This window comes from Pseudorasbora parva, chromosome 5 (genome assembly GCF_024679245.1).
Source record: "Pseudorasbora parva isolate DD20220531a chromosome 5, ASM2467924v1, whole genome shotgun sequence".
NCBI lineage: Eukaryota > Metazoa > Chordata > Actinopteri > Cypriniformes > Gobionidae > Pseudorasbora > Pseudorasbora parva.
The window spans coordinates 16,275,650-16,298,650 of NC_090176.1; the positions used below are offsets into that span (position 1 = coordinate 16,275,650).

Here is a 23,001-nt window from a genome sequence, read left to right on the forward strand (position 1 = left end):
CATTTAGCAAGTATTAATTAACTTTTTTTTTTTATATTTAAAAAATTACTTAAATACATTTTACTTAAAGACGTTTGAGAATGTTTTTTAAAGAATGTTTTTTCTACGAGCCTGATCTGCCGGGTGATTTATTCATTTCTACTGCTTCTGTTACACTTTTTCAGGAACCAATCACAAACCGGCTTATCCATCTGGCGGGTTTAACATGATGCCGAATAGAGAAACGATGGGTCGTTGTCTGTTGATCACTTGTGGTCTGAATGGCTGAAGGACTATCCAATTGCGTACTGCGTCATTTGAATAATGCTCGTTTATCACGCCTCTTGTGCAGTAGAAAATACAGAGCAGACTCCCCAGACCAATGTTCAATCTTAAATTGAGTTTGGTCTGGTGATAGCCACACAATGTTTTCTCTTAAAGCTGCTGTCCGTAACTTTTTGGGGTTTAAAATTATTTTTCTCATTTTGCTATGTGCGTTATGGTAAACATCAATTATTTTGTGCTAGCTCTGAGAGGAAGCAATTCACCTCTAACGTTACTCCACATTGCACAGAAATGGGAACTGAACTACTGGTAGCCCTAATGGACATTAAATGTAGTCACGCATTGCTGATGTTAACATTAACATTGAAGAAGTATAATTTACATGATTTGACGTGATCTGATAAAAAACATTGTCAGATTTAATCATCGTGATTTATTGCAATGCTTTCCCCGCTTAGTTTGTCAAAACAAAAGTGATTGTTAGCTACTTACATGTTTAGACGTGTTCCTTATTATGTTGTCATACTCTCAAACAGTAGAGTCTGTGTTTTTTGAATGACAGTATCCACACCGGTGCGGTAAGTGACAGCTGCACATTCTCCTCTAAACTTTGGATTCCTCCGCGCTGTACCGACCAAGCCACAAAGTACAAACTGCAATTGCAGTTTTCGAACAGCGATGGCGACAAAGAGGAAAAACTACGGACTGCAGCTTTAATGTTATGAGAATGTTCAAGTAAAAATATCCTTGTAAGGATGTTCCATGAACATTTTTCTCACAGTGTTTTTTTCATTAATCAAGTACAAATTACGTCGTAAGAACATTGTACTCAGAATGTTTTATGATAACATTAAAGACGTTCCGGGAATGTTATTCTAAGAACATTTTCTCAATGTTATGAGAATGTTCAAGTAAAAGTAAGGACATTCCATGAAAATTTTTCTCACAACATTTTCTCTGAACATTTGCATATGCAATTTTCTCCTGTGGTCTAAAGATGTCCATGCCAATGATTCATATAGTATGCAATGACGAGTAGCGAGAGAAAACTTTGTAAAGATAGCATTGTAACGACATTCCATGAATGTTGTCCACAAGGTTTTCTCTCAACATTTCTTTATCTTTATTAAGGAAACTGAATTCGGTTTATCATGCAGCATGACGCTTTGTTAGTGGTGCAAACTTACATCATTGCATATGAATCATTGGCATGTACATCTTTAGACCACAGGAGGAAATTGCATGTCTTCACTGTCTACACTGTCAAAAAATATTGTTGATTGTTTTAAAAAGACTTTAAAAAAACTTAAATAGTAAGTAACCTGGTTGCCTTAAAATTTTGAGTTTATTGAAATATTTTTTTTGAGTTGATACAATGAAATTGGTTTAATGAATAGAAACTCAAAATATGATTGTATCTAAACCACATACATTTTTTTGATAAATCATAAAAATAGAACAATTTGGCATGCTTCACTGCATTTTCACAAATAAAATGGACACAATTATCCAATATGCTTACAAAGTCTTGTAATAACGTTTGAATAAAAGGTGATGTCATTTCTCAAAAATGTTAATTGTATTAACTCAAATTTTTCAATTTTAATGAACTGAAAATGTTAAGGCAACCAGGTAACTTACTTTTAAAAAATGCTTTTACAGTGTATGTAAATTGCCTTCTTATATTTCAAAACTTTTAACTTTTTATTCAAATAGTTATTGTATTAGATCCCTGTTGTACATTTGTTTAAAAATTCCAAAGGTATACTCAGAATTTGGAAATCATGCTTTTTCTTTTAATCCTCCCTGGGCTTGGAATGATCTGTAAAATATAGTTAAACGAGAGATACCGCCGACTCCGAGTACTTTTAAATGCCTTTTGCAAAGTGCTTTAAACGAGTCTTGTAAGTGCTTTTCATGATTTTATCTTTATTAATGGTTTTGTATGATTATTGTTTTTGTGGTTATGTATGAAACTCTCTTGGCCAGGTCTTCCTGGAAGAAGAGATCTAATCAAGTCAAGTCATCTTTATTTCAGCTCTTTTACAATGATGATTGTTTTAAAGCAGCTTCACAGTGTTAAACAGGAAAATATTGCAACACAATTTGATTTGGCTGTACAGTTGCAGTTCTCCTCTGGCCTATTAACAAACAGTGCATGATTATGATTATGGCAACCTTACAGGTCAGAAATCATATTAGATCGGAATATTCAAAAGTTTGAGGTATCACGCAAGTGACGGGTTTACTGAGGATGAAGCGTCAATTACACAAAAATATGAATATTTGAAAGATCGGAGTCATCACACCGGAGGTTTATTTAGGATGACGTGTCGAGTAAACAATTATTGAATAGGAATATTCAATATGTCAATATTAATATCTCAATAGGATAAATAAATAAATCATGAGAGCATTGATTAAGTACAAATTACATTGTAAGGACGATCTTATGAATGCTGCACTCAAAATGTTTTATAACGTTATGAAAAATAACATTATAGGGATGTTCCAAGAATATTATTCTAAGAACATTACGAAAATGTATATTAACTATTGATAAAATTATAAGAACGTTCCATAAACATTGATTTAAGAACATTTTGTCATAAAGAACGTTAGTGCAAGTTATGAGAGCGTTCTCTGTTAGCTGGGTCAATATGTGCGACATCCAAAATGATCTCTATGTAGCCAGCCCACTAGACATTATTCCCAAAAATGATAGGTAGGCAGTTTACTAGGGATGATGCCCAAAACTTTTTTCCTGATAAAGCACTCAATCAGAATTATGTGTAGACATCTTGGCAATGTGTAGTTTGGCAACTCATTGTCTAAAACTGTTGTTTACATTGGCAGATAGATGTGATGGCCAAGATGGATTTAGGTATAGGCAGCAAACTAGTCATGATGCCCAAAACTGCTGTCTTGGTAGGCAGATTACTAGGCAGGCATGACATCCAAAAAATGCAGTAGCCTAGGTAGACAGGTTTTCTTGACACAGTGTGTGGTCTCAGACATGAGCCAACAATATTACATCACTCCAGGAAGTAATGGCTATTTCAAAAACACAGAGCCATTACAGTGGGTTTAAAGTACACGTGGTTTATTATTACTCTATAGTCATGCTAATCTCACTGGTTTTAGGAAGCTATCAATTTAATCTCAGTACGGTTTGCATGGTAGGCCTATTTTGTGGCGAGAAAGATTACTAATAACCACAAAATCTGCCTTGATTTATAAAAAAAAAAAAAAAAAAAAAAAAACATAAATGGAAAGTAATATCAAAGTTAGAAAGTTAGTAATCTCTTTAGATTGAAATGTGCTCTGAAATGTAACCTGCTCTTGACTGAACTCGCGAAAAAAAGAAGTGGAGGAAAGAAAAAAAGACGCATGAAAAGCGAGATCATCTGTGTCTATTATCTGATTGGCTGTCTCCGAAGCCAACTGCTTTGCCCACCCCCAAGTTTATATGAATCGTTGATCATTTGTCGAGTCCTCCCACTGAGAGAGGATTTGTGCCGCGATCGAGCGCTCATGGCAGCTAATGATTATCGCGCGTACCTGCGGAATCATATCGAAATGGAAGAGGCTCCGGCGCGCGCTCCGCAGACGGGCTCCACGCACAGAGCGCTCATATTCGGCACGCTCGCTGTCATGGGACTGCTGCAGGTCGCGTCGAGTGTGGCGATTTTGTTGCACTTAACCGGTTATCTCCGAGAGGTAAGAAAACATGTACCCATTCTTCATAAACTCTTTCAGTGCAACCGTTATAGCCTACTGGAGTTGGTACAAATGCACTGCATGCATCTGTGCGTTTCAGCAGTTTTGAGACCAGGTTCCGTTTAACCTGTTGTGAACTCTGAATGTCAAGCGTTGCAGGACGGATCAGAGTGTGTGAAACGCGCCGCGTCTGTTCTGTTTGAACATCAGAAGGAGCGCGCTCTCGCTGAAGCGTCTTGTGCCCACTCAGTGCTTTTTGTGCCAAGTGGGTTTTGAACGTAACTTTCAAAAAAGGTCTATATTTTACATGCTGTACGACTGTTGGAAAGTAAAAGTGTTTGACTTAAAAAAGAAAAAGAAAAGTATGAATTTGGTCCGTCTCTTTGAATCCCACCTTTATCAGGTATCTGAACTCTCGCATCACTGTCGCTCCAGCGTATGACTTTTGACATTGAATTATTGAAGTTATAAAAATGCTTTCTGGATATATATATATATATATATATATATATATATATATATATATATATATATATATATATATATATATATATATATATATATATAATTCTTCACTGATTGATTCAAGTTATTAAATTAACTATATATAAAAAAGCATCACTTTTGCCTAACACGTTTCATTGCTGACACTAATATTACCTCAAAAAGATAATATGCGAAGTTTTATTTGTAGTATTCTCTCCAAATTCACTCGTAAACGTTAATGTCGTTTAATTTGCTGGTCAGTGAATGTTTAAAGCTTAGTTTTGTACTCTAAGTTTGTTCTGGGGAAAAAGGAACTGTATCAGTCTAATCCAATTGCTGACACAGGACATTTTGGTTTTGCAATGCTGATCTTCATGAATGTGTTTTTGGTCCAGCACTGGTTTCCTTTTTTCACATTTTCCAGAAATATGGAAAAAACAGGGATTGACCGAATATTTTTGAGGGTCTCTCACAAGTGATACAAACACGTACAGTGTCGTTAAAAGGTCTGTCGAAATGTCTGTTAATTGTCAATTTTAGGAGAGAAAAAATAAATAAATTAAAGTTTATAATATTTCTATAACATAAAGTGATGAATGGGACCTAAACATGTTGAACAAATCAAAGATTCATCTTTGTCTAGATTTCATCTCTGCTTACCCTGCACAAATCCTGGACAAATATTTCCTCAACCAACTTTATGAACTGCATCCTGAGATGCTTTTGAAGAGTACTGAACATAATTTCCTGGAATTCAAAACGTTTGCACTTTGGACTGGCACTGTAGTTGCTGCTACAAAGGACCAAAACATTCCCTCCAGCTTCATGTGCTCATCCTGTGGTCTGCTTAAATGTTTGGCAGAGCTGCAAAGAATGGGATGCTGAGAAAGAGCTCTCACATGTTGTCGTGCCCAGATCTCTCTCCTGTAGTGTGAAAGCTGTGGACACTGTTATGACATCTTGTTTTGTGATGAGGCTTTGGCACAGACGTAGCGGTGTATGTCGGAGGCTTCTTGTGTGCTGGTGGAGGGCCAAAGAAACAGATGCAAGGAAGTTGAATGTCAGTTGTGTTTGGCGCATGATTCATGTTGTCCTCAGAAATGAATGCAGAAGACCGTACTTAACTGAACCAAACCATATATGATAACGAAATGCTTCAAATGCTTTCAAATGCACTTCGGTTTATCAAAGGAGAGGAATAACATCACTCACTGTTACACTAAGTTTTGGACATTTTTTTCTAAAGAATTTTGCAGTGTATTATGTTACATCCTGACTGAGCACCTGCCCCTTTTATAGTTTAAGATGGGTTCTTTAGGCTCTAGTTTTACCGTATCAACTCCTGATTGTAGCCCAAGGTCTGTGACAATGGTTCATTTTACTTCCAGAAATGTGGCCGATGTAAAAATAGTAGACAAACTAGTTTGTGCTTGAGGATATACTTGAGGAAGAAATACTTTAGTGTTCCTCCTTCATTAGACTCAAATGCAAATAAGGTTAGGTTAGTGATAGGTAAGGGATTTTTTTTTGTTGTTGAGGGAAGATCTGTGTAATTCTGAGCATAGATTTGACTTTTTTTCCTTACACCCAACGCAATGCGACGCCAGGCAAATAGTTTTTTGCTAGTTTGCTATTATAACAGCTATATATATATATAATATATATATTTTGCTATTATAACAGCTATATATATATATAATATATATATATATATATATATATATATATATATATATATATATATATATATATATATATATATATCATATTTTCACGTGGTCTGCTGGTCTGAAAACGAGGTGTGTTTTTTTTTTTCCGTCGTTAAACTAGCAAAAGTGCATTCGGACCTGCCCTAAGTGCACACTCACCATACGCTTAGATAATTCAAATAGGGCCCTTATAGTTAAAGGTAGGGTGGGTACTTTCAGACAGGCTAGCAATAGCAAGCTAGCTTTGAAAGCATGAGATCCCTCTCCCTCCCCTTAGAGCGTCGCCAATGCCACACCTCCTATACAACACGAGAGACGCTGTTAAATTACCTCACGCTGTAACACTATGGATTCATGCATGTAGGACGTCATGTCTCATTTTTAGCCAAAATATGCAACAAGTGAACGCACTAGTGAATTTACACCACCAATTGGATTTCATGAAGGGCAAGCATTCCAATTTTGCAGAATTCTGGAACATTTTGCTGCATTCTGCGGGTGTAGATTCTATGTGGGCCTGCTTATGCAGTGTTGCCAGATATGTCGACGATTTCCAGACCAAAAGCTCTTAAAAACCAGCCCAAATCATTCATCGCCAAAAGTGATTCTATTCGCATGACAACAAAGGTGTAGAAGTACCATTTATCTCCTTTAAGCTAAAAAATGATTACAGAATAAAATTATACAAAATGAATTAAATCTCCCGCCAGGAGAACAGGAAAACTGATCGAACTGCAGTCAAATTCCAAACAGGTAAGACCTATTAAAGTATTAAAGTTTAAAGTAAGACTTTAAACCTCACACACACTTTAAAAGCCAAAAATGTGTCACTCGAGTTCAGAAAATTGACAACAAAATAGTAACCACCTACCTTTGTGTCGCACTTTAACTTCAAACAGAACAAGTACGTATTTTTTTTTCTTTTCTTGAAGTACACTTGGCACAGTCAAAACTGATTAATCATTCATTCAGACCTCTTTCACAGCTGTCGGGACAACACATTCTCACACCCAACTCGTCACATATGGACGCTTGACCAGGACCCCTTGTCGTCACTTTTCAACGAACTGGGCGTACCTTTATCGTCAATTTTCGACGCGCTGGGTGCTCCATTCATTTCAATGAGAAACCTTTGGCGTCATACACAGACGCATTTAATTCTTTGCGTTTGTAAAAGCAGACATGATTTTATTAATATTTAAAGCCTACTTTTATATTTTGGAGCAACTAACCCAACTCCTACCCTAAACCTACCCACATCTTAACAATATAAAACACATACCAGGCACAAGTATTTATTGCAAAATCTGACCAAAACAGTATAAAAGTATTAGCTCATGTTGCATTTCAAGTCTTCTGAAGTCCTACGATGTCTTCATGTGAAGAACAGAGTTGATTTTGATGTTTTAATCGCTGAAATGATGATCCCGCTGCCCCGTGAACGAACTCATTCATAACTCATTCAAATAATTCAAAAGACTCCTGAGCATGACGCAATCGGTCACAAGACACAGGAGAGCCAATGACATTTTACAATCAATGCTGACGTAATGAGGCAATTGGTCACAAGGCATATGAGAGCCAATGCAATTTCACTATGAAATCTGAAGTACGGGCGGCTTTGAAATTTGATGTGTTTGTTCACGATCTTCGGCGGATGGAGATGCTGATCGCTTTTGGGGATTTTCTTCATGCAAATCAATCGTTTGGCCTCGGAAAACTTGGATTATTAAACTTTTTTGAATAACTCGTGGATGCAGACGTTTGTTATATCCTGTGTTTTATATCATGTTCACACAAATGGGTAGGTTTAGGGATGGGGTGGGGTTGGGTTACATATTAAAATGTGTCTAAATAGCGTAAATAAAATAAATGTAAATGAAATCATGTTAAAATGCGTCTAAATAGCGTAAATAAAATAAATGTAAATGAAATTATGCTTGCTGATTAATACATTTCACCATGACAATAATATTCCCATTCCCAGTGCGTCTGTGTATGACGCCAAAGGTTTCTCATTGAAATGAATGGAGCACCCAGCACGTCGAAAATTCATGATAAAGGTACGCCCAGTTCGTTGAAAAGTGACGACAAGGGGTCCTGGTCAAGCGTCCATATGTGACGAGTTGGGTGTGAGAATGTGTTGGTCAGGACAAGTAAGTGTGCAGTCTAGACAGATTAAAAGTTGCAGATGTCCAGGTCAGGCCAGTGCGCGTATGATGACAGACTGGAGTCATCCAATATTCGATTTCAATTAAGTCGTTCAGCTGTGCTCTCAGAGGTAGTTCTGTCTAATCCAAATTAAGAGTTGGGTCCCACTTGTTACTGTAGATACAAATTACTGTATATTAATGCCGCTTTGGCACAGTGGCCACTTGAATATACAGCTGCAAGTTGCAAAAACGAATGATCACATCTGTATGCTGATTGGTTGGCTAAAAGTGCATGCTCATTGGCGACGTCAATACAAATGCCCAATCTGGCAACACTGTCCTTATCCATCATTTATAGATAAAATTGTTTGTATATGCTTATTTAAACCCCATTTGATAATACCATTCTGTTTTACAGCCAATGTTGAAGGACAGTGCTGAAGAGAATAACCAGGATGTTTTACCTTGCTTAACGCATTTCTGTCATGACAGTGTTGGATATGACAATGTTGATATGTTTGGTTTTGGCGGAATAGATCTGCTACGCTACTGCTGTTATGGCTGCTTCTGCAGACCAAGTAAAGGACTTTCTACTGTCAATACATACACGACACGCTGCTGTGAGCGAGTAAGACATGCTGCTGCTGTACAATAGAGCGTACACAAATAAACTGAAGTAGATCTATACAGGTGGGGCTGGGGAAGGTGGAGGGAAAGCGTGTTTCTGAAAGCGTGCTGCAACTGCTACAGAAAAGGCTGACAGAGTATTTGAAGGTTGAGCAGTGAGCTCATTGGCTACTGATACATCAGGAACCAATCAGCTGTGCCCTATAGAGAATGGTGTAATTGCAAACATATTGAGTGAAGGAGCTATCAGCCTCCGCCATCTAGGACTCTGTTTTAGCTCACGCTGTATTGGATAAAGTATATCTTTAATCACTTCTTCTTTTGGCAGTTAAAAATAATGCTGCTTTCCTGTAAGTTCATTAAAATCATGCAGTGTGCAGTTGTACTTGTTAGTAAATAGCAATCCAGCTGGATGCAGTTGTGTAACTGAAGTGTGTTTGTTGTTTTTTACAGGTCGACCTTGCCTCAGCCCAGCAGAATCCTAATGAGGTGAGCTAATAAACTTCTAAAGATGAGTCTGTTTTCCTCAAGTTTGTGCGGTTTGGCTCAGACTCAGATCTTGGAGCGGCATCAGTTTGCAGAAATATTCTTTTCCTCATTTTTTTCCGTACACAACACAAAATGGGTTTTGAAATCGTTTAAAAGGAATTAAATGCAATGATTAAATCTTGAATCTCACTTGATCCTAACCCTGGCCCTAGTCTTTAGATCTTTTTATATGCTTTGTGAGGATCTGAATTGATATTTGCTCTTCAGTGATACTTAACATAGCTAACACTAACCGATATTGGGGTGTGATGATCTACTAACAGCGTCGGTGCCAAGGAGGGTCCCGGCCTGGCCACCTCAGTCACTGTGTCCCCTCACTTCTGATCGAAACCCCCCCAGATCTGATTTCAGTTTGTTAGGCAGTACTGCCCTGGGAAAGTCTCCCACTTAGAAGTGGATGGGTGTAGACTGTCAAATACATAGATTAAAAAGGAATTCAGGTTCCAGAGAACAAAATAGCATCTGCTTTATAATGAGTATTTTGCTAATAATCTGTGTAGGTATTTAACATTTTATGGATGCTGCCGTTAGCTATATATAATGAGTCTAAAATTCTTTTAGAGCTCCTTGGATTCAATTTTTGCAATTGTATTGTTGATTTATTTATTAAATTATTAGGCAAGCTTAGCATCAAGTTTGTGATTTTTGTTTTATTCGTCATGTACGATTCTGACAATTAAAACTAAATCAGGCTTGTGTATTATGACATAAATTACTGCTTTATTATCTTAAACAGTAGTTATTTGTGAAATTTCCAGTGGACTATTGTATGGAGCTGTCAACACTGGAAACTCGGACCGCATGCCTTCAGTTGACGAATGACAAATGCATTTATAAAACTGTTATTCAATTGTGTTTATCAATTAACTTTATTTCTATAGCGCTTTTACAATGACGATTGTTTAAAAGCAGCTTCTCAGTGTCAAACAGGACAATATTGCAACAAAATTAGATTTGGCTGTACAGTCGTTCTGGAGAAAACAGTGATTTATCATACAGGGACAATATTGGCAGATCAGTATTATAGTTTATAGAATTAAAGAAGACCTAATTTATTAATTTTATTTGTATATTTAGTTGAATAACTTTGATCATAATTTTAGTGTCCCCAAATGAGCAAGGCAAGCCAAAGGCGACAGTGGCAAGGAACCAAAACTCCATCAGGGCATGATGGAGAAAAATAAACCTTGGGAGAAACCAGACTCAGTCGGGGTGCCAGTTCTCCTCTGGCCTATTAACAAACAGTGTATGATTATTATTCTGGCAACCTTACAGGTCATAAATCATATTAGATTTAAATAGTCTACATTTCTGAGTATCACGCAAGAGACGGGTTTATTGAGGATGGCGTGTCGATTACTCAAGAATATGAATATTTGAAAGATCAGAGTCGTCGTGCCGGAGACGGGATTATATCACATTTTACTTATTTAAGTTATTATTTAAGTTTTGTGCTTGTGATATTTTTAATGAATATTGCTTCATCTAAGTAGTGTACATTATTTAGATCAATATTCAGAAACAGGTGTTATTTTTTTCAAAGTAAACAGGGGAAACTGACGAATCACCCATACCCTCCCAGACGCAACTCCAAAAATTATACAAGCCCCCTCACTCCATGTGCTGTGGTGTTGACCCGGTCTACTAAAAACTCCTTTAGGCAAATTTGGCATTTATTCTTAGAATTATATCCATTCCACTTGATCATTACATGGCATTTCCTCCTATTAACACAAATGTATTCCAAAACGATGACTGGCAAATAGTGTTTATTGGACTGATATAATGTGCTTCTTGCATTAACAGTACCATGTTCCATTGATAAACATAAGCACAACGCAGAATACCCTGGAACTTTTCTGGAACTTCTTAGAACTTCTTTGTCAGGAACTCAGTTAGGATATTTAACCATGTCTCGTGGCTACAGGCAATAATCTTGCATTATATTATCATAATTACACATTACCTGCTTAAACGTCTATATATGGTACGTGTGGATGCAGTTCTTCTGTTCGCCTGTGTTTACAGTGGAATTTGTAAAAGACATTTGGCTGCGGTTTAGAAAAAGAGTCTCGAAACTGTGATGAGAGATCAGAGGAGAGATTAGGTGTGTTGACTTTGTGTGAAAATAAATACATTTATGAACTAGTCTTTTTAGGATGTGAAGGCGTGTTGTTATATTGTGGCTATAATGCTATATAAAATTTCTATTCATATTCTCCTGGGCTTTATGAAGTCTTTTTCTGATGGCTTGCTTTCCCAGGTCAGGAGAAGTGTACTGTTTTTATCATTACCCTGGGACAACGTATTAAGTGTTTAAATATATGTTATATCTTGGCTTTTTTAATGCTGCTCAAATGCAGTTTAGTTTGAGAGCGTGTTTGCACTGGCCTGCTTTGTTCGCGGTGTACCAAAGTTGTTAAGAAGATCAGAGTATCGAACAAAAACCAGAACTCTGCATTTGAAAGACCTAATTATTGTGTTTGTTTGTTATTACTAGTCTGGAACAAAAAGCCTAAAATTATAAAATTTTGATATTTAGTTCATATTTCATAAATATAGCTTTTACTTTGGCCATAATCTACTACCACTTATATAAATCTCTTTGTGGGATGAAACTTATGCATGACATATTCCCATATACCCACAAGTCAGACTAGATTTCACAGTTATTTAAGTGTAGTCAAGTATTGAAAGTTGTGTAAGTGTAAATTGGGTGTTTTCCTAAATTGCTGGATCATTGGCTTCATTTTAAAGGCACTTGCAATTTGAACACCTTAGGAGACATTGTTTTTTTTTCTCAAAAAACGCTTGAAAGAAAGAGGCGTTTCATTCATACCTGAACAAGTAAAACTGCAAAGAGGAAACTGCAAATCTGATTTATTGCCTGCAGGTATTTGCATACTGGGCTGGAAGTAGTCGGAAGTAGGTCATCTGGGTTCCTTTCGCCTACTGTTTTACTATGAATTCGGACATACTACTCTTTTGGCTTACTTTTTTGGTATACTATATAGTAGAGCAGTATTTAAGTTGAGACACGGTGCTGATCTCCTGCATAGTCACATTAGTTATAAACGCAACTCGCACAGAAGTTAGTTTCTAACCAAGCAGCTTTGTTTGTCAACTGGCCAAATTCGACACACTGAACCCAATGCAAAATCTGCATTGAGGGAAATTTAAAAAATGTGACCTCACATTGAAGGGATAATTTAAGCAGAAAATTACAATTCTGTCATTTATTACTCGCCTTCAAGACGTTTGTTTATTTGCGGAAAACAAATTAAGATATTTTTAATGAAATCTGAGAGCTTTCTGTCCCTCCATTAAAGGATTAGCACACTTTAAAATGAAAATGATCCCATGATTTACTAACCCTCAAGCCAGGTGTATATGACATTCTTCTTTCAGACAAATATAATCGGAGTTATATTAATAAATATCAGTTCTGCATATCCCACCTTCGCTAACTGCAAGTTAATACGACAAATTTTGCAATACGACAATCTTGCCATTTAATTTGGCTGTAGCCTGAAATTATATTCAACCTGCCAAAGTGGCTGGTGGGAGTAACTGCCTAAATCGACCAGCATTTGCAGGCTGGCAGGTGTTAATGTCAAGCCCTGTTTATAATCCTTTATAAGCTTTATGAAGCAGTGACTATTTAACTTCATAACTTGTTAAATATTGATATTTTTCTTACACAAATGCATTGCTTCAGAATTAAAATTAGACTCCATTGACATGCATTATATGAGCAATTGTTGGAGTTAAAAATCTTCATTTGTGTTCTACTGAAGAAACAAACACACCTACATCTTGGATGCCCTGGGGGTAAGCAGATAAACATCACATTTTCTTTTTTTGGGTGAACTTACTCTTTAACCCCCTGGAGCCGTGTCGAGTACATTTATGATGGATGGATGCACTTGTATAAGCTTCAAACTCGTGAGCCCCGTTCACTTCCATTATAAAGCCTGGAAACATCAGGATATTTATTAACATAACTCTGATTGTGTTCATCAGAAAGTAGAAATATGTACACCTTGCCTTGAGGGTGAGTAAATCATGTTAACAGCGGTGACTCCAGTGGTTTAACCTCAATTTTATAAAGCGATGTGAGTGCTTTGTTTGCGAAAAACGAAACAAAAAAACCCAACACAATTTGCTAGGGTTGGTCTGAATTGCATTTTTTGAGCTTCAAACCTTCAGTAGTAATCAACACCGGATATCCAAAGATTCGGAGGGAGGGGGCTGAACATATTCTTCTCTATTTTCTATTTCAACATATTTATTTTTCTATTTTCACCGATATCAAACTGACGCAACTTACCCAAGATGCAAGCTGGGTTATGTGCTTCTTCCATATAGCAGCCTTGAGGGAAGTTGAGGGAACCTTTAGGCTAAGAAGAAGCAAATATATTTATCAAGTATAACTAGGTTGGATTCCTATTCAACTGTTGGCTAGGCTATAAGATTTTTAAAAAAAGTATTGAGAGTATTGTATTTTGCCAGATGTTATAGTATAAACATATTTGAGTGTTTGAGCATTAAAACTGTTTGGAAGGGGGTGGCAGGTGTGCGAAAAACAACAACAAAACAAACAAATCCCAAATTTGAAAATCGAATACCAACCCACCAAACGAATATTCGAATGTTCTAGCACATCCCTACAATTTTAACATTTATTTGCAAAAATAATCTCCAGCATCGTCAACGCAACACGCATTCTTCGTGGTTCTCATGAATGCGCTAGAGATTATTGTTTTGTTAAAAAGATCCAAAAATGAACAAAAGTCTTATGCGTTTAGAATGACATGAGGGTGAGTAATTAATGACAGAATATTCCTTTTTGGGTAAACTAACCCTTTCCTTCTCAACTGGTTTGGCCGTGGGGCCCACATTTACCAATGGTCATGAAGCTGCAACCAAATTTTTTATTTTTTTATTTTTATTTTAAATTTTGCTCCAATTATTTAATTCTCAGAAATAATTGACAGTGACACACACAAGTACCATTCCACTTCACTTTACACACATATTAATTGTAAGAATATCACTAACACTGATGAATAAATCAAACGAGGTGCTGCGTAATATCACTGCACCTGCTGCACCCATGGTATGGCAGCAAAGTTCCTGGATTATTACGCAGAAATTAGAGTATAGTTCCTAGCTTTATTGGCATAGAAAATCGCAACTTTTTGTTTTCCGTCGATCTTAGTACACAATGTAACTACACCTCACAAAAAGGTGGGCCCCACTTTATATTAGGTCAATCAATCAATCAATCAATCAATCAATCAATCAATCAATCAATCAATCAACTTTATTTCTATAGCGCTTTAACAATGATTGTTTCAAAGCAGCTTCACAGTGTTAAACAGGACAATATTGCAACAAAATTTGATTTGGGAAGTTTGATTTGGATAGTTTATAGAATTAAATAAGACCTAATTAATACATTTAATTTGTATATTTAGTTGAATAACTTGGATCATAATTTTCGTGTCCCCAAAGGTGGCAAGGTATTGGGTGTCCTTAAAGGTGCACTATGTAGTATTTTTGCAGTAAAATATCCAAAAACCACTAGGCCAGTGTTATATATTTTGTTCAGTTGAGTACTTACAATACCCCAAATGTTTCCACATATTTGTAAATTGCCATTTTAACTAAGGACCGGGACGTTTCAGCATAGCGTTTAAGCGAGTCGCCTGTCAATCACATCATATCTGCGTTACCCTTGGTTTTATTCTGCAGAGGCGCTTTTCTCTTAGCAGTGTGAACATGTCACAGCAGCGTCGAGTGAACGCACAGAGGAACGTCATAACATAATTTTAAACACGCTTAAATGTATCTAATATGATAAACAGAGCTGCCTTACCTGACCAGAAAAAGCGGAAGTGCGAGCGCCCAGTGTCCCGTCCCGTCATTATAAAAGTCCCGGTACTCGCGAGCCGTGTGTTTGTATAACAATCGCTCCAGCGGCCGTGCTCAGCTCCACAACATCGGTCCTGCTCTGCTTTACACTACAGAAAGGTTAATAACCGCATCCATCAACATGATTTCTGCCTGAGTCCTATTTTCCACCGGCTGTGAGGTGAAGACCTAGCCTGACAAGCCAGACCCACATCAAGATGTTTGGTCTGGAAACTCACCATTGACAGGGCTCAATCCGAGGGGCGGGATAAACGGTTGTCTTTCAAACTCCCTCTGCACGCGATAGGATAGCGCTACAACCAACCAGAGCAACGAAGGTGAAGCAGAGCTTGTTGATAGATTAAACATTCGCTGTATCCGGTCGGCTAAACTCCGAACACATCTTCCCTTTTTAAGAATGACTTCAGTGCCGTTCTTTGTTCTTTTCTCAGAAAAAAACTTAACTCCAAGTCTTCCCGAATCACAGTCAAAGCTGAACCGAAAGACCACTGTTCGCCAGTTTCTGTGTTTACTAGAAGCACGCAAATGCAACTCGGCCGTCGTCATTATGGCCCCGCCCGCCCACCGAGTCTATACACGATGTGATTGGCCCGGCAAGAGTTAGGGGAATACAGCTCAGAAGGGTATTGAGAGTTGCTAGGGTGCGTCTAGATTTCTAGGCTAGTGAAGACCACATGTCCCAAAATACTGCGCTTACACTTGGCGTCATCAAACTACACCTTTGTTTAGAATAGGCGCCCTCCAGTGGATGGAAAGTTGCATAGTGCACTTTTAAGTACAATGTACTTACATCAAAAAATAAGTACAATGTACTTACTGATTTCAAATTGTATTGCAAAGCACCTTTGCTGACATTGAGTTGGATACGGGTAGAGTTAGGGGCAGGTGTGGTGGTATGGGTCAGTTTAAGGGTAGGGTTAGGTGTAAGGGAAGTGACAACAGTGTAATTACAAATGTAACTACAGAAATTAATTACAGACGTAATTACATGCTAGTATTTTTATAATGTAAGTACAATGTAAAAACCTGTATGTACACAATAAGTGCATTGTATCAAATGATTAATTCAAATGTAGTTATACATACTACGTAGTACATAGTTGTTAAGGCCACCTAATATAAAGTGGGTCCAAAAGGTGTAAATAGGAAATTGTTGCGTTATTTTGTCACTTATTGAGCAGTAGGATAGATGGAGCCGTTTACCTCCAGTCTTTGCCCTAAGCTAGGCTAGCGGTGTGTGTGTGTCAGACAGAGTTATGGCACGCATAGAGATTTGAATGTTTTCAAATGGACTTATCTAACTCCGGGGGATATGATGAATAAGCTAAATCCCAAAAAGTTGGTGTGTTCCTTTAATAGTCCTGGTGACCTAATAGGCCTTTTAGGAAACTTTTGGTAGCAAAGCACATACTGGTATGAGTCATGTTTGAGAATAGCCAATATTCAGAATTCTACTGGTTGTGTAAAAAAAGGACATGTGACCATGATGACATGCACTTTCACAACAGTGTGTTTCCTATTTCTATGAAAGAGCAAGAATAAATTGAGCTGGTCAAAAAACAAATGCTGCACTGTAGTAGAGGGTTAATGTGTCATGAGGAATGTATACTTTTATACCGCTTCAGCTAGCATTACAGGTTCCCATTTCATGTACTGTAGATCTAGCCACTGTGAAATATCATTGGTCCAAAATCCTGCTCCTAAAAAATATCTACAATAAACATCAAATGAGTCTGCATGATCATAGGAATCTGCACTCTGAATGATGGATTTAATGTGTTTGTTTTTTCTTTCTCAGGAAATGCACAGTGAAACTTTAATAGCCGATCCACTCAAAAGTTTTAAGGAGAAGGAGAAGAAGGAAAGATGTCGACAAAAAAAGGATACACACATGCCATCGGCTCACCTTCCTATCAAGGCGTCTACAAATTTTTCAAACAGTATGTGTAAGCTTTTTATTTCAGAATCATGACATGATTATTGGAAATTTTTCCTAAATTTGACTTGTGTTGGTAACCTAAAAGGGATCTTGATGTAATGTTTATATCCATATTAATATCATACATTTGTATTCTGACCATGTTACTGGTGTTTTTGCAGAAGATCGACATGATTTAACCATCCCCTGGGATGATTATCACGGGAATTTGAAGAAGATTAAATACCGCGATGGACGTATTTTAGTGGTTGAACCTGGCTATTACTACGTATATGCTCACACCTGCTTCCGATATGCTGAGGAGCACGACTCACACAAAGAAGACGTCAGCAATTTACAGCTGTTTCAATACATTTACCACGAGATCCACACGCAGTCTGTAATCAAACCCGTTATCCTCACAAAGAGTGGCGGCACGCTGCAGTGGAACATTCCGAACGTTGAGTACAACATGTACTGCGTGGAGCAGGGCAGAGGTGTCCATTTGAAAAAAGCAGATGGTATTTTTGTCAACGTTTCCAATGCATGGCTGCTGGACCTGGCAGCTGATGGGACATATTTTGGTACTTTTAAGATAAGCGATTGACTTGCATCATTTTTGCTACTGAACATGTGCACATTTTGCAACCTTACGGACTTTTTCAAAGTGATTATGAACCACTGAGCACTTGTTTTTGATCACTGACTTTTGAATTTTTGTTCAGTATAGATGACATTTAAGAGCACATTGACACTTCTCAGTTGTACCGATACGGCAAGTATGTATCCGTTCAATATTGGGACTCGTGCTCTTAACATATTCTAAAACCCGCGACCATGCAGAGAATCGCATTGTTGGAGTGATGCTGGACAGTCCCAGTAAAATGCGCCAAATCACAGGAGTTTGCTGCGACCTCCACAACAGGGGAAAACCTACGAACCAAGTGGTCATATTTAGTTCGAAATGTAATGTAGTCAATATGAACTTCTTGTTCATTGAAGTGTTGTATAAAAGCAATCGCATTTGCGGCTTTAGCCGTAGTGGTGTATTGTTATCAGTGAGTAGGCCTATACCAATAAGGAACAGCCTTACGAGAGTTATAAAAGACGACATATCAGTGCATCGCTAGTTTAAGAAATTTTACATTCAACTTTTCATCATCACATTGATAGGATTACAATGTGAAAACAAAACAGTCCAAATATGAAATGTTTCTAACACAATGTTACAATGATAGCTACCGCCTATGAGAAGGTTTTTTTCAGGTCACTGAAAGCATGATCGATTGAATGGAAGAAATGGTCATGCAGACTCGTGCCAAACTAGGGGATAAGTACTCTCTGTCTCCTCAAGAATATGTACTGATGCTTTACTGATTGATGAATTTCACTGTTGGATCTTCAGAGCTTCCTTTCAGATGATATTTTTTAAATAGCGTTAACTTCTCGAACAAAACTTTCAACAAAAATCAAGGCAGCTGGACTGTCTTCGAGAAGCGATGTGCAGGACCAAACTGAATTTGGTACGCTCTAATTTAATTTAGTTTTTAATGCACTAAGTGTATTTATTTATTTTCAATAATGATAGAATGTTTGTAAAATGTTCTGTCTGGTGTACAGTTTTGTACAGTGTATATAAATGCCTTTATTCCATTCTTCAGGTTATGGATGAAGTGGATTGACTTTAGGTCTGTCGTACATGCGCTTTTGTCCCAGGCACAGGGCTCCTGTTTAAAGGAATAGTTCATCCAGAAATGAAAACTCTGTCATTTATTCAACCTCAAGTTTTTCCTAACCTGTATGAGTTTCTTCTGTTGAACACAAAAAAGAAACGGAACAGTTGATGGACCCCGATGACTTCTATAGCATTGCTTTCCTACTATGGAAGTCAGTGTCAACCACATTCTTCAAAATATCTTCTTTTGTGTTCAACAGGAAAAATGCTTACAGCTTTGGAACAACTTGAGGATGACTAAATGATGACAAAATTGTCATTTTTGGGTGAACTATCCCTTTAAATCTTAAATGGATTGGTTTCTCACTGAGAAACTTTGTATTTAAGTATAATTAATTTGACAATTCTGTGTGCAAATGTTTATGGACAGCAGGATATATGGTTTCAAACCCAAAGCAAACCTAAGAATGTTTGCAAACTTAAAGTATAAGATTTTTTTTTCATATGTTAGCAAAAGTTCTGTTTTATATGTTTATTTATACTATTCTGCCTAATAAAGATACTTTTCTAAATAAAATACTAATTTGTTCATGAAAATGCTTCATTTGATAATCTGATGTAAAATGTCATTCACCATGCTTCAGGCCTTCACCTATAGGCATAGGCATTCATAGTTTACATATGCATTAAGTCTATTTTCATATTACCGTGACAAAGAAAAAGCACATGCAGTTCCCAGCGTTAACTGGCTTGACTCTGGATGTGACAGCTAAAGTAAATGTTTGGTCTTTCCTTTCTTTGTGGTATTGTCAAGCAAACGGTTGAATTACACTGGCTGTGGGGTGGGAACATGGTCATCCTTTAAAAAAATATCCACCCGTTAGTGGCGGTTGTTTTAGCCTCTAATTCGCTGCAGATATTTGGACCATAATTTAGCTTGGACTTAGTTGCTGAGAGAATAGAAGTGGGAGAAACCAAAACAAAACAGTGTCCCATTGTGTATTTCTCAAGCCTAACTCACGTTAGCAGATTCATTTGAGAGGAACTCGCAGTGCTAGCGTTTGTCACTCAGCATAGCCAACCACTTACAGCACTGCGGTCTGTGGAAATCCAAGTGTGATTGAAATGGGCACATAGGAAGTTTAACCTCAATATTGCAAATATATGTAAAACACAACTTGTAAAGGTTTGTTTTTTTCATATAATCATTACTCTCTAAACACTCCAAAGTCAAATTAATAAATTAAGTTAGTAAATTGGTCAATAACAAATAAATAATAAACAAATAAGTCAGAGATTTAAAAAAAAGGGGAAAAAAGGATAAGATTACACTTTTTAAGGTGTCCATGCTACAGTGTATTTATACATTTAAGTACTGAGTAATAATAAAGTGCATGTACTTATTATTTAAAGAGTTGCATGCAATTATGCATAAATATTACACTGTAAAAAGATATTGTTGGTTTAACTGAAAAAATTAAGGTTGCCTTAAAATTTTGAGTTTATTGAAATAAAAAGTTTGGGTTGATACAATGAAGGAAATTAGTTTAATAAATAGAAACTCAAAATATTATTGTATTATTTTGATAAATCATGAAAATAACACAATTTGGCATGTTTCACTGCGTCATCACAAATAAAACACAATTACCCAATATGCTTACATAATCTTTTAATAATATTTGAATAACTATTGTCGATTCTCAAAAACAGGTAACTTTTAAATAATTTTTTACAGTAATATAGTAACGTGTAACAAACATCGTAACAAGGAAAGTAAAATAAAGTAAGACCAAACATACTATTTTCTAAACTATAATAATAATAATAATAATATAATGACCTCAAAAAGTAGTGTAACCATAAAATATGTTAAAAAAATTATATATATATATATATATATATATATATATATATATATATATATATATATATATATATATATATATATTTATATATATATATATATATATATATATATATATATATATATATATATATATATATATATATATATATATACATGTTTTTCATTATTTTTTTTAAAATGGGTATTTTGTATTTTAAAGCTACAGTCCGTAGTTTTTACTCTTTGTAGCCATTATTCGCGGAACATCTCAGATGAATCCAATGTTTTGAAGAGAATGGCCCTCATTTATCAAAAGTGCGTACACCAAATTTCCAGCGTACACCTTGCGTACACCCAAAACCATGGTGACTTTGAGATTTATCAATATGGACGTTGGCATACGGCTCGCTCAAATCCTACGCCAGCTCAGGAGGTGGTGTACAGACGTTTTGAGTTTGTGCGAAAATGCGCAGAAAAACTATTCCTAACACCACAAAATGCACTGACAAGATATGATATATTATTACCCACTGTAAAAAAACAACAACAACATAGTAATTATAAACTTCAGTGTTTATTTTTGTGCAACATGGACTTCAATGTTTAATTTGTGTGATTATACCAAAGCATTTGATTTGTAGGCATGTATTCCTCCAGTTGCAAGCCTGTGCGCTTTCCTTTACCTGACGTTTCAGGGTTAGGCCCGGCAGCTGTACACGGACTGGGACTCAAAATAATTCAGACTGACAAAATAATAAAAATTACATTCTTCTTCTTTTAAATAATTATAATAAAATAAATAATGACAACATTCTTCTTCTAAATAACAATAAGCATTAATAATAATAATAATAATAATAGCCTAAGAAGAAGAAGAAGAAGAAGAAGAAGAAGAAGAAGAAGAATCTTACAACTTGTCATGTAATTATCAATGTAAATGAATGGTATTCACATCACATTATCATCACTGTCGTACACCCCAATACATGTGCCGTGATACGAAATTAAATGGTAATTGTTTCAAAACATGTTGTGTAAAATAAAAATAATAATAATAGATTTTATTTATAATGCACTTTTCATTCCGAAGAATCTCAAAGTGCAACAAAGGGAACAAATAACAACAACAACGAAAAAATGCATAACAAGTAAAAAAATATCGAATAATACAAAAAAATCAACCAACACAGACAACTGAACAGAAACAGAGCTGATGGTGAACAGAAACAGAGCTGATGGTGAACAGAAAACAGAGCTGATGGTGAACAGAAACAGAGCTGATGGTGAACAGAAACAGAGCTGATGGTGAACAGAAACAGAGCTGATGGTGAACAGAAAACAGAGCTGATGGTGAACAGAAACAGAGCTGATGGTGAACAGAAAACAGAGCTGATGGTGAAAAGAATACAGAGCTGATGGTGAACAGAAACAGAGCTGATGGTGAACAGAAAACAGCTGATGGTGAACAGAAACAGAGCTGATGGTGAACAGAAAAAAGAGCTGATGGTGAACAGAAACAGAGCTGATGGTGAACAGAAAACAGTGCTGATGTTGAACAGAAACAGAGCTGATGGTGAACAGAAAACAGTGCTGATGGTGAACAGAAACAGAGCTGATGGTGGACATAAACAGAGCTGATGGTGAACAGAAAACAGAGCTGATGGTGAACAGAAACAGAGCTGATGGTGAACAGAAAACAGAGCTGATGGTGAACAGAAACAGAGCTGATGGTGAACAGAAAAAAGAACTGATGGTGAACAGAAACAGAGCTGATGGTGAACAGAAAACAGAGCTGATGGTGAACAGAAACAGAGCTGATGGTGAAAAGAAAACAGAGCTGATGGTGAACAGAAAACAAAGCTGATGGTGAATGAACAGAAAACAGAGCTGATGGTGAACAGAAAACAGAGCTGATGGTGAACAGAAAACAGAGCTGATGGTGAACAGAAAACAGAGCTGATGGTGAACAGAAAACAGAGCTGATGGTGAAAAGAATACAGAGCTGATGGTGAACAGAAACAGAGCTGATGGTGAACAGAAAACAGCTGATGGTGAACAGAAACAGAGCTGATGGTGAACAGAAAAAAGAGCTGATGGTGAACAGAAACAGAGCT

The 23,001-nt window shown here is 36.7% G+C and overlaps 1 protein-coding gene across 1 annotated transcript; it reads left to right on the forward strand.

Annotated features, from left to right (window-relative positions):
* Positions 1–3,777: 3,777 nt before the first annotated feature.
* Positions 3,778–19,583, forward strand: tnfsf11 (TNF superfamily member 11). The gene is made up of 4 exons (XM_067444927.1): positions 3,778–3,984; positions 9,413–9,448; positions 17,244–17,385; positions 17,546–19,583. Exons 1-4 carry the CDS (start codon positions 3,799–3,801, stop codon positions 17,968–17,970), a joined length of 789 nt encoding a protein of 262 aa, XP_067301028.1. The 5' UTR covers positions 3,778–3,798; the 3' UTR covers positions 17,971–19,583.
* The last annotated feature ends 3,418 nt before the right edge of the window (positions 19,584–23,001 follow it).

Coding starts and splice junctions, on each gene's coding strand:
- tnfsf11 (XM_067444927.1), top strand. CDS start 3,799: ATGGCAGCTAATGATTATCGCGCGTACCTGCGGAATCATATCGAAATG. Junction 3,985..9,412: donor TAACCGGTTATCTCCGAGAG/GTAAGAAAACAT, acceptor TGTTTTTTACAG/GTCGACCTTGCCTCAGCCCA. Junction 9,449..17,243: donor CCCAGCAGAATCCTAATGAG/GTGAGCTAATAA, acceptor TTTCTTTCTCAG/GAAATGCACAGTGAAACTTT.